Source organism: Rhopalosiphum maidis, chromosome 2 (assembly GCF_003676215.2).
Source record: "Rhopalosiphum maidis isolate BTI-1 chromosome 2, ASM367621v3, whole genome shotgun sequence".
NCBI classification, from domain to species: Eukaryota; Metazoa; Arthropoda; class Insecta; order Hemiptera; family Aphididae; genus Rhopalosiphum; species Rhopalosiphum maidis.
Genome location: NC_040878.1, coordinates 88,236,954 through 88,250,480, shown reverse-complemented (window position 1 = coordinate 88,250,480; position 13,527 = coordinate 88,236,954). Strand labels below are relative to the sequence as shown.

The window sequence follows — 13,527 nt, the reverse complement described above, 5'->3', positions numbered from 1 at the left end:
TTATTTGGAATACGCGTATAATATTAAAGAAAGATTAACGTAAAGAGATACGAGTTCGCTCTCTAAAGAATTATTCGATGTGTACTCTTTGAAACAATACCGAAAATCAACTGCAGTTAAATAGATATTAAGTACACGACGAATATTTTATATTTCAACAATATATGGTTGACAATAGCAATAACATCATATTTTTATTATTTATTTAGTTGATCGATTATCGGCCATTCGGGCAAAAAGAATATATAAAATAATACAAAATACATTTAAAATAAAAAAAAAAAACATACATCATTGTAAAATCAATACATTCCTCGTTTCGTTCAGAATTTAAAAAGGTGGGCAAGTGGGTATCTCATTCTTTCCGTTAATATATGTTGATTCAAAATAAAATATTAATGGAAATAGTTTTAGAGTTAAAGTTAAATACATATCAACTATTTTACATATTTCACTTCCAACGAATATTGGATTTGTTTTTTCTTAAAATGGTATATTCATACCCATTTTTAAATACTTTTGGATTTAATTTAGTTGTTTAGTTTTTGTAAATTTTATTTTACTTTAGAATTTAGAGTGTATAGGTTATCTAATACTGTGATACCAAACACATGTCTCATACTAATCGTGATCATCATTCGCAATCTAAAGTTTTAATGTATTTCCGGTTTATTTATACAGTATAAAACTATAAAACGTCCGCGATCAAATTTTACCAATTTATTATCACCGTACAAAATGTCCGTTTACCCTCTCTGCTGTTTAGTAGAGATACTCCTTGTAGGTTGCTATAATGGATGCGTTAAATTTGAATGCAATGATAGGTATACGAAAAATGATTCCGAACGGAGATGATTTGTCAGTATGGGATAATTAGTAGGATATATTATATTATTACCCTTATTTAAATTGTAATATATCGTAACTTTACGTGATTTCGTATAAAATTAAATTTCATACGCTCATAAAATTATTTCTATATTGACGCTAGAAATTTTTTCTACAGTTACTTGAAGAAAAACTTATGAAGAACCTTGTATTGGGTTTTTAACCTTAGATATAAATCATAAAATTTTTATGAATTTTCAACTTCAAAATTCCTTGCAAATTTACGCGATTTTTTTTACTACGATAAGTATAACTTATAATAAACCTTGAATTTTAAAGATTTTTTGGTGAGACAAATTTTTTTTTACAGGCATATTAAAAAAATCGAAAATTTAATTGTAAATAGATAACGCTAATAAAATAATTAAAATTTCTATAATACACATTAAAACTTATGCCGTGTAAAAATCATGAGTTCACTAATTATTGATTGATATCCAAAAAGTCACGATTTAAAAAGGTAATGTCAGTGGCGGCGCGTGAACAATTTAATAGGGTATTATATACCTAAAATTTATTTTAAAATAAAAAACATTACACATATATATAAGCTCTTAAACCACAGTAGGAATGCAATTAAATTATTAAAATATTACGTTAAGGCATGTCTCTTCCAAAGTTCCAAACATAGTATAATTTTGATAATATCCCACTACGTCCCTCGTTTAATATATCATACGCACGTCATCAATAGCGAGACAAATTATGTCTCGACCGATTCGACGGAACAGCGATTACGGTATAGATAAGATATAAATAAAATTGTACATAATAATATATTATTAGTTACATTCGTAACTAACACAGAAACTGTAGACGAAACGAATCAGTGTAAACATAATTTTATAAATAAAATTTAAATACTTATGTAGTATAGTAGTATATTAGTATATAATACAGCTAATAAATAATAAATAAACAACTAATTTTTAAAATTAAATTATTTGATATTTTTGGGTAGACATGTTTCATGCCATTGGGTAGAATACATTTCTATAAATTAATTTTTATTTATGGATGTTATTACAAATTTAGAACCCTCGTAACTTCACTTTATAGTTGAAAGTTTAAGTATTTTAGTTACAGAGGAAACAGTAACAAATTTTGATTTTTCGTTAGATAATTATTATTAGATAAATCCAGAATATAGATAATTATTATTAGATAAATCCAGAATAAGCTTTTAATATAATATTATTATTTAATAATTAATTATTTTTATTTGACATTATTTTTATTGTAGTATTATAATTATTTATATATTGGGTTTTTAATTTCCTATGCAGTGGCGAACCCAGGATTTTAGTACTGTGAGTCTGCCTCACATATGAGAAGCTTTAACAAACTATGCATTACAAAGTGCGCTCGCAATTCACCTCATTTATATTATATTTTAATACCAACGTTTAATATAACTATAAAAGATGAGAAATAAGTCATAACTATGTTTAAAAATTTAAAATAAAATTTAAAACTTACTTACAAACTTGGATATTATTAACTGTTATTTTTATTTGTTGCTCTTAAATTGATATTTAATTAACAAATTTACTTGAAATATTTAAATAATTTTGAGTATTTAATTCTTATATGAAAAATAATAATCACTTTGTAGTCATTTTAAAAATTATAAATACATGATAATATCAGATATAAAAATAATAATAGAAGTTCTAATCAGTCAATAATATAATATTATTAGTCAGTTCTGTCAGTCAGTAAATAAGTATATGAAAAGTTATTATTATTAAATTAAGTATTAAAAATATAGCCAGTATAGGTACTTAAGAGGACGCCATACCCACATGTGTTGCCTCTGTCTTATTTACGTACATCATAACAAATTTCCGTTCAGCAGAATACATTTTATGATGTACGTAAATAAGACAGAGACAACACATGTGGGTATGGCGTCCTCTTAATAGTCAAACAATTACAATATTATATAGGTAGGTATATAAAACAATTGTCTACAAATAACATTTTTATTTTTTGTAAGTTCTCTGTTATTTATCCTTGTGGATGCCAATCTTAACCAGGTTCTTATTCTGCTTTTAACATCATGTTCAGCTCCATCTTAATGAAAGTTCAAATCAACATCTATTTTAACACACACTCATACAAAATTATTTACAATTTATAAATCAATTAGTAAATGTTGAATAAAAGACTTACCAATAATCATATTATGATAAATAGTTAAGTGTTTAAAAACATTTTTCAAGTTATTTTTTCGATCAAAATTGTAATTTGTTGCACACACATCGGTAAAAAGGGTTCAAAGCATTGATATTACTGTATCATTTAAGTTGACAGAACACCCACATTGTCGTAATCTGGTTTTCTATATAATCAATAAGTTATTAATAAAAATTATATATTTATTATATATATTTTACTAGATATCATTAAATTATATGATGCTGAATCTTTTAACTTTTTTTCCATTTCCACATCAGAAAGGCATGTAAGTGGAAAATTATTAAACACATTTTTAAACTTTTCTTAGATACCAGTATTGAAATCATGTAAAGTTGATTTATTCTGTTATTCGCATATTATAACTAAGTGCAAGAAATGGGCAATGTGTATTGTTTAATGCCGGGCAATAATTATACTTTAAAATGTATTTATAAAATTATTGTAATAATATATATTCTGTAGAACTAAGAAATACCATATTATTATGATACCGGCGTTTGTTGGAGTTTTGGTTAAAATATGTTCCATTCCGGATTTGTCATTATTGTCCTCTGTATTTGACACTAAAATAATAATATGAAAGGTTAAATAGATGATAAATGTACATGGAATGTGTCAATGTATTAAAATTAGTAAGTAAAAAAGTACTTAATAAACCATTGTAAAGTTTGTAAGATTTGAATATAAAACAGTTAGTTATGGGAATGTAAATATTTACTATACAAGAAGTTTCCATATTTTTGTTTTTGTTTTTATAAATGCAATACGAATTTAAATAGTGTAAAAATAATTAGTTTGTTGACACATCAAAGACAATAAATAAAAACTTTCTACACCTTTTAAGGAGTTAAGTAAAAAGAAATAATATTAGTTAAAATAATCTTCATATCAAGTAATTATTTTATTTTTATTTATTTTAAGCCGACAAACTGTTTGGTAATCAAAGATATGGACAACTGGCTAGATAGTGATGTTATATATTTTAATCTTTAAATCATATAAATATTTTAACAGCCAAGGAAATTGTATTTATTTAAATATTTTAGTATATTAAAAATGTAAATTATTGATTTCTTAAATTAAATTTTAAGCATTTCATATTTCATTGTATTGTACCTATTTATTAATAAAAACAATTTAAATCACCTAAATAGAGTTTAACTAAAGTCAAAAATATTTACTTCAAAAAAATACTAAATTTATTGGTTTGTTTTCTTCAAATGTTTTAATAATTCTTTATTTATGGAATTTTTATGTAATTTGTATTTTAATTAATTATTTTCCTATAAATCTGTTCTTATTATTTGTTTAAAAATAAAATATAATATTTTAAGTAAACATTTTTTTATATATTGTGTGTGTGTATATGCCGTGTTTGAGGAATCAGTGCTGAACAGCATTCAATTTTATATTAATTCAGTCTGAATATATTGTACTTTATGGTGAATCATTCAATTGAATTAGTTTGTTCGTGAACAACACATCTTTATTGAGTGGTCCATGTTAGTCACAGTTATTATAATTTATCTGGAATCTCTCCTTTGCAGACTATAAAAAAAAATATATCATATGAATATAAATGTAAAATAATCATCATTAATTTAGTATTATTTATTTATTAATTATGATAACGCTATAAGAATCTTTTTTTGTTTAATGGGTTAAACTATTGTGATAAAAATGAAACATAGGTAAACAGTAACACACAAATAACAGACAGTTAACCAGATGCCGGGGAATACAATACTGCTTTTGAGTAAGTACATAAAATTAAATGGATGTTGATAATGTATATGTATATTGAACATAAAATTTTATTATTTCTATTTTTTATAATAAAAAGAATATTGTAAATTATAAAATATTATTTAAATCTTTAATTTTGAATATGTAACAATATTACTATAAAAATTGTTTCGGGTGAAATTAAAACTTAAAAAATTATGAACATAATTAATAGTAGTATCAAATATGTATTTACATTTTGCATTGATTCCCTATGTGGCTAAGATTGTAATATAAAGACTTATACAATATAGATAGTATTGATAAAATAACTTTTATAATAATAAAGAGACACATTATAGTAATTTTGATAATATGAACTCTTCTACATTACCTTCTACATTACCTTGGATAAACAATAATGTTAGCAAAAAATTTTTTCAGAAGATTCCAGACACAATAATCTCCTAATTGACCTGGATACATGCATATATCAGTTACTGTATCTCGCTGACAAGAATTGAAAAAAAAACAATTATATTAATTAAATTATTTTAAAAATTGTATCAATAGCTCAATATTATATTAAAATTCAATGTAAAATAGTAACCAATCACAGATATATAAAACATATCTGTGTAATCAATCAATATTATTATAGCAAACGTCCTTGTGTTATAGTTCTGTACCCATAGACATAATATAATGTCTATCTGTGTACCTATATAATATACTTATATTATTTATTATTATTTTAGCAAAAGTAAAAAAAACAACAATATAAATATATAAGCTTTTTAATATTTTGAAATAATTATTCTATTGCCATTTTATCATTACTATAAAATTGAATAGCCAACAATTACAAAATCACAGGTAACCAATTCACACCTGACTACATTATAAGATACATCATTATTTTTTCGGTATATCTGTTAAGTTGTTTCAGATGTGAAGTAGGTAATACACCTTAAATGAGTAATATATTATAGGAATTTTAACACTATACAGAACTTACATGATTTTAGTAATGCAGGTTTGAATGTGAATGTTGTAGATAGCATAAGTTTAACTAAGTTTTTGCAATGGTTTGAATTTTTTTTTGATACATTGTACATAGAATTAATTACACTGTTATATAAAATAAAATCTACATAATACGCAAACAGGTTGTATCCAATGACTATGAACGACTGATGAAAACCACATCTAAGGAGAACAACTGTTTAGAATGTTTAGATCTACAATTTGTATACTGTACAGTGTCAGGGTAGTGAAAATATCATTGAATTATACAAAAACTAAGTATTTAGAAGGTTTGAAAATGTAAAAGTAAAATTAAATTAAAATAAATACAAAATTGTCAAAATATCAAATTAACTTATATAATTATTATTAAATATTAATTATCGTATAGATTATAGGCATATTATAAGGATCTCTTTATCTATATCTTAAATCTTTATATGTCTATGAGTGGATGTAATCGTGCGTAACACGATAAAACTAAAAATAAGTTCCATCATCGTTATGATAAAATATATTAGCGTAAGGTGGACAGTGGACACAAAATAAAAAAACGATCGGGTTATTACTTATACAGTTTATTTGCTTGTTAATCATTTTGTTTCTATTTGAATTAAACAATTCAATGAACGAATAAAGACTAATTAAACATTAAACTGATTTTAGTCTGGAATCTGAATTAAAGCTAATTTTGTTTTCAAACGAATTAAAATATGTACATAATTTCGATTTCAACTGAAAGTCTGGCAACACTGACGTGAAGTATGATCAAAGATCAAAATATCAAATATGCTATATGCATTATTTATGGCATGGTACTATTGTAGAGTACTAAAGTACTACTTTGGTAGTTTGGTACTTGATAGACGTTGGTCGTTATTCGTTTGCACGTGTCACAAATAAAAAAAAAAAAATTATCTCATAGAAATTAAAATATTCTATTCTTATACTAAAAATTCAAGTATTTAACAATTAATTTTCAGTCACACGGTACATTATTGTCAGTTAAAAAAGAATATGGAAAAACGTAATGGATGTCACAAAGTATTGCCTAAATACTACTCAATATTTTAAAATTATTTTGTTACTCGCGAGTTGTGACTTAATTATTATTAAACATTTTTAATTATCTAATACATTATATTTTAAATTAAATTATTTATAAATTGTCTTCAGCTATGGAATCGATGATTTCAAATGAAAATTCTGGTAAGTGTTACTACTTTTACTAGGTTCAGGGTTGGGTAGTATCAAAGATACGTATCAACAGGGTTTTGCAAGTTACTTAAATTATTGTAACTGGTTACAAGTTGATCTAAAACTAAACTGTAACCAGTTACAAGATATTTGACACTTTTATGTTGTGTAACTGGATACAAGTAATACAGTGTAACTGCATACAGTTATGTAACTAAGTTAGGTTAAAAGTTTATTTAAAGTTAAAAGTTGCATTGATAATTAAAATATGTTTATATTTATTCATGTATATTGTAGTATAATACAATTCACACATTTTAGAAGTTTAATGTATTAAGCATAAGACAATCTACCCGCATAATAAATTACAATAAAAAAACATGTTTATATATCAGTTTTTAAACATTTGTCAATTGTCTAATGTAACAGTCCAAAAATTAGTATTTAGTCTTATAAAATAAATGCATCCAACATAGGTATAGTAATAATAAAATTTATATTTATTATTAACTAAGTCAATAATATTTATATAATATTATGATAGGTAATATAATTTAAAATCATGAAATTGAATTTAAAATTAAATAAAAGAATTGTATTAATTGTTTTTTACTAAAATTAATATGATTGATTTTCTTTGAGAAAAACTACTTATTTCAAAATTTTGGTCAGATCAATTTCTTGTAGTAGGACAATGAATCCAGAAAATGAAAATAACCTTTCAACTGGAGTAGAAGAATAGAGACTTGTTTTAAATTTTACAAATAGTTTTTTTATTGTGGCATAATTATTTAAAACTGATAATGATTTATTTTTACCTTAAAAAAATTGTCGTTATAAACATTTTGTTCTGTGTTATAAATATTAAATACAGTCGATTACGGCCAAAGATATATCAACAGATCTAATATTATGTTTTTTTATCTGTGATTACAGCACCAAAATGTTTTTTTAATTTAGATCTTTTTATAATAATATGATAATCATACAGTGATAAATATTATATACAATGTAACTTTTAATTGTAACATTAATTTTAATATAAAGTTACAGGAAGATGTGTAACTAGTTACAAGTTACAATTGTGACCGAGTTACATAATTTAGTTACATGTAACTATGATATGCTCAACTCTGCATATCAAAGATACAATTGTATCTTGTATCTTGATACATAATTTTAAAGTATCAAGTACCATGTACCATGATATATGTTTTAGAAGTATCTCGTATCTTTTTTTGTCAAAATATACAAGATACTATTACTGTAAATATTTTTACTGAATAGTACCAAGAAATTTGAATTCGATTTGCAGAACCTTCAAAACTTAAATAAATGAAACAATAATGATAATTTTTATTTTGTGTGTATTGCATTGTAAATAATTTTGTTGTGGATTATATTTTTACAAATAATAATTCTCCAGATACAATTCAACCAAAACTAACGATAATAATTTATAACACAGTGTTATATTAACTTTTAAGATAAATTTAGGTGCCCGTATCCCTATCTACAGATTATAATCATACAGATAAGCACTAAACTGATATTTTCGTGCTTATAAAATATGAATCTACTAAATAGATATAAGTGTAACTGTATATGTTTTTCCACATAAAATAGAAAATCAAATTAAAAGTACAGATAAGCAAGTGTACTGTTTTTATTGTACTATTTTATTCATTCTGTCTACTGTGTGACTTTCACTGAATAAACCGTTAGTTCAAATTTTTCCATATTTTAATTTTTTATAATGGATTATTTTACTAAATAAAATATAAATAAATTCCACCATCATTGAATGGAAAATGTAATTTATTCATTTTGGTGTATTTATATACATAATACATATAGTGATTTATTAGTATTAATTTTATAATGTGTATTGACTTATTGTATTATTTAATATTTATGACTATTGTACCTATATGCTATAAGCTATAATGCTAAACTAATATAGAGTATAGTGTATTGTGTATATTATATAGACCTTTTATGTTATAGTTAATAAAATTAAATTGGAAATATAAAAGTATCATGTATCAAAGCATAAAGATACATGTATCTTGTATCTAAATACATTAAATGCACGTATCATATATATGATACTTTTTTTTAGTAACTTGCCCAACCCTAACTTGGTTATTTTACATTTTTCTATTCTTTAGATTGATAATAATGTTTTGTAAATATTAACCATGTATAAAAGATTATAATATTAGAAAATACATATTATAGCGATGATAACCGAAGATGAACAAGATCTTCAAATAACTCCTAAACATTTCAAGTATACATTAAGACATACAAAGGAACCATGCTCAACACCTGCTGATGATGTTCTAAATAAAACTAGTCATTTGCAAAGTAAGATATGCTGTAAGTTTTGTCATAAAACTAAAACAGAAGATGTGTTCATACCTTCAGATGCTAAACCTGAGTGCATTGTATTAGCTAATGAAGCTTTGGCCAATATTTTCACTGATAATTTTAATATTATTCAACACAACCTTATAAATTATAGTATTTATGATGAAAATGGACACATGTGCTCAATAGATTCAGGAATGATGGAGAGAAATGTAAAGCTTTATATAACTGGCTATGTGAAACCAATTTATAACCACAGTCTAAATATAGAAGATGGAATTGCAGGTATGGCGGGGCCAATATTAGAATGGTGGTTATCATCATATGATGGAGGTGCTCAGGCATTAATAGGTATAAATACTGAATATGCTGATTACTTATTAATTGAACCACATCCCAATTATAAAAAATATATGACATCAGTGATTGAAAAGATAAATTTGAGCAAAATAGTAATTGAAAAAATGTTAGACAATCATGAATCTGATGATTCGACTTATGAGGATATTTTAAATTATGTTGTAACATCTATAAATCCAGCAACAGGCAATAAATTTTCAGAAGAAGAACTTATCGCTCATGCACAGTTTGTACTCGATCAAGTAACAGACTATGATTCAACTGGCATGTATGATTTTCCGTTATCTGAGACTCAGTTTGTTGAAACTTTGACTGAACTGTCAGGGGCTGCAAAATCTGTTAATGCACCAACCAGAAGGTTAGGTAGATTGGGACAAGGAATTACATGTATAAAAACTGATTTTAGCCAACGAAAGTTCAGCAAAGCTACGACTACAGAGCTGGTGAAAGATGTGTTTGAAAATGTGTTTGCTGCTCAATTAGATATAGATGATAACCAAAGTGAAGAAACAATGAATAAACTTGTAAAGACTGTATTTGACAATGTATGCGATGAAAATGTTAGTAATCTATCTGACATAAATTATGTTGAGGATCAAGTGATATGGAATGATCAAAAACTCTGTGAAAAAATGTTTGTTGTTATCAAAAAAAATGTCTCAAAAATACCATTAATAGGACGTATAGAATATTTTTTTCAGACTACGTTTAAAAATAAGGCTCATATTCAGCTCTTTATGCATAGTTATGAAACTGTATTAGGTGAAACAGCAGATCCTCAGGAAATATTTGCTCTCAAAAAATGTACAAACATTGATATTAAAAATATAGTCAAAATAATAGATGTTGTACAAAAAATACCTAGAAATAATTGGTTTCAACTTGGTAATTCAAAATTACAAGATCTCTTAGAACCTGTTAACCGCAATAATAAAAACTCATTTTTTTATCAACTTCAATATGATGATGAATTTGGACGATTTGAGTATCCAAAGCCTGAAGAATTAATTACTGACATTAGAGATGAATACTGTAGTAACTGTGAAGTTTTTGATTTGGAAAACAAATCAAAAGAACCTGAAGTACTTGAGTTCATTGAAGAAGAAAATGGTATTTCATATTTTTATAAATTTAAATTATTAAATGAAGAGTATAAAATTGGTAATTTTATTTACTTACAACCTGGTATATTCTCAATGGCTGATAGATCAAATATGATTGAAGAAGAACAATTTGAGTATACAGAGACTATTAAAAATATATGTAATCAAGAACAAAAAATTATTGATGAAACTGTATATCCTGAGTATTATCGTAAAACATTAGAAAATACAATGCGTGGTTCAAATGAAACCACTCCGGATCCATTCGATATTGCAGAAATATTAGCTATTTATTTTATTGCTCATGACAATAAAAAGGTCAAGCTAATAGTACGTCGTATGTATAGAGCTGAACAGATTCTTCTAGAAGATTCTGCTAGAAATGCAGATATGAACATGTTATTTTGGTCAGAAGAAGAGTTTAGGATCACATGTGAATATATATGTGGTAAATGTTATGTTTCTTACGGAACCAACATCCGAGATCCACTTGTATGGTCTTCGCTTGGTCCAGATCGATTTTATTTCACAAAACAATACGATTCCTTAACTGATTCCATTGTTCCTGAGTATAAACTCCCATGTGAAGCTAAACTGATAGGAAAAGAAGTATATGTTAATTATAACTATAATTATGTAGATGAAGATAAATTACAATATATACCATCATATAAGAAAATCAAACCACTTAGAGGACTTGATATATTTGCTGGTTGCGGTGGTTTGTCAAAAGGTTTAGAAGATAGTGGTCTGGTTATAAGTAATTGGGCTATTGAGTGTGATGAAATAGCTGCTGACGCATTTAAATTAAATAATCCAGGATCAACTGTGTTTGTTGAAGATTGTAATAATTTATTGAAATTAGCAATGTCTGGAGAAAAAACAAATAGCAAAAATCAGAACATACCACAAAAGGGTGAAGTTGACTTCATTTGTGGAGGTCCCCCTTGTCAAGGATTTAGTGGAATGAATAGGTTCAATTCTGGTCAATATTCATTGTTCAAGAACTCTTTGATTGTTTCATTTTTATCATATATTGATTTCTATCGTCCAAAATATTTTGTTGTTGAAAATGTTAGAAATTTTGTGTCGTTTAAAAACAGCATGATCCTTAAATTAACACTTCGATGTATAACACGTATGGGCTACCAGTGTACATTTGGTGTTTTACAAGCTGGTAATTTTGGTGTACCTCAAACTAGAAGGAGGTTAATTATTATGGCAGCAGCTCCTGGCGAAACATTACCATTCTACCCAGAGCCTATACACGTCTTTAATAAAAAAAGTTCAAGTTTAAGTGTCCAGGTTGGAGATAAAAAATTCAAAACTAATTGCAAGTATGAAGAATCAGCTCCTATGAGAACTGTCACAGTATATGATGCCTGGTCTGATTTACCCGAAATATTGAATGGTGCTTATGAGGAAAAAATCCTATACAAATCAAAACCTATTACTCATTTACAAAAGTTACTAAGATATCCAAATAACCGATATGAAGAATCTATATTAAGTGATCATATATGCAAGGACATGTCACCTTTGGTTCAAGCTAGAATAGAATTGATACCAGTAGGTGAAGGAAGTGACTGGAGAGATTTACCCAATTCAAAAGTGAAATTACCTGATGGAAGTTATACTAATAAACTTTTGTATACTCACAATGATATAAAAAATGGTTATGGTCCAAATGGTGAGTTACGTGGTGTTTGCCAATGCGCTAGTGGTAGAAAATGTGATCCGCAAGATCGTCAAATCAATACAATTATTCCTTGGTGTTTACCACATACTGGTAATAGACACAATAACTGGGCTGGCTTATATGGTCGTCTAGCATGGTCAGGTTTTTGTTCAACAACTATTACTAATCCTGAGCCAATGGGAAAACAAGGTAGAGTACTTCATCCTGAGCAACACCGTGTGGTCAGTGTACGAGAGTGCGCCCGTTCACAAGGTTTTAAAGATTCTTTCATATTTAATGGACCAATCATCAACAAACATAGGCAGATTGGTAATGCAGTTCCTCCGCCAATGGGTACAGCTATTGGTCATGAAATAATCAAAGCTATTTATCAAAACCATGGTTTGTGATTATTAAAATTGTTTTATTTACAGTTTTAGATGACAATATTATTTACATATTTTTTTTTTTAAATTTAATTTACAATTAGTTAACCAAATTTAAGTTCAATAAAGGTCCAAGGAGTAATTTTTATTTATGAGTTAGAGTAATACATTTTTTAAATTATTTAATTATGTTGTTTGTTGAAAGTATTTGCATAAAGTTTTTGTTATTAGTAGCATATTTATTTAAGTTATGATTTGTTTTACATTTTTTTAACTAACCTAACCAATATTAAATGTATATATGCCCAGTTATATAACTAATTTTAGTAACAGAACTATTATTTTTTGAAATGTACGACTTTTTAATTATTTTTGAATTATTATGAAAATAAGGAAATATTTTTTTTTTGTTAAATTGAAAGAATTTTATATATAATTTTTTATACTATTGTTTGTATTATTCAATATTGTGTTTAGTTGATTTTATTTTTCATAAATTATATAATCTAATCATCATGAAAGTACTGTATATTAGTTTTTTAAAACCTAGATATAATTGTGCTCTTAAAACGGTTAAACTCTGTTTTAC

General features: G+C 25.8%; 1 protein-coding gene and 1 long non-coding RNA gene across 2 annotated transcripts; one reads left to right on the top strand and one right to left on the bottom strand.

Annotated features, from left to right (window-relative positions):
• Positions 1–2,799: 2,799 nt before the first annotated feature.
• On the bottom strand, positions 2,800–6,166 carry LOC113554417. The gene is made up of 5 exons (XR_003405260.2): positions 5,834–6,166; positions 5,210–5,325; positions 3,566–3,653; positions 3,064–3,232; positions 2,800–2,988 (listed from the first exon to the last, which is right to left on the bottom strand). It is a non-coding gene; the product is annotated as an uncharacterized LOC113554417 (long non-coding RNA).
• A 553-nt stretch (positions 6,167–6,719) lies between these two features.
• Positions 6,720–13,086, top strand: LOC113551474 (DNA (cytosine-5)-methyltransferase PliMCI-like). The gene is made up of 2 exons (XM_026953730.1): positions 6,720–7,050; positions 9,280–13,086. The coding sequence occupies exons 1-2, from the start codon at positions 7,020–7,022 to the stop codon at positions 12,960–12,962; spliced, it is 3,714 nt and encodes a 1,237-aa protein (XP_026809531.1). The 5' UTR covers positions 6,720–7,019; the 3' UTR covers positions 12,963–13,086.
• Positions 13,087–13,527: the final 441 nt, after the last annotated feature.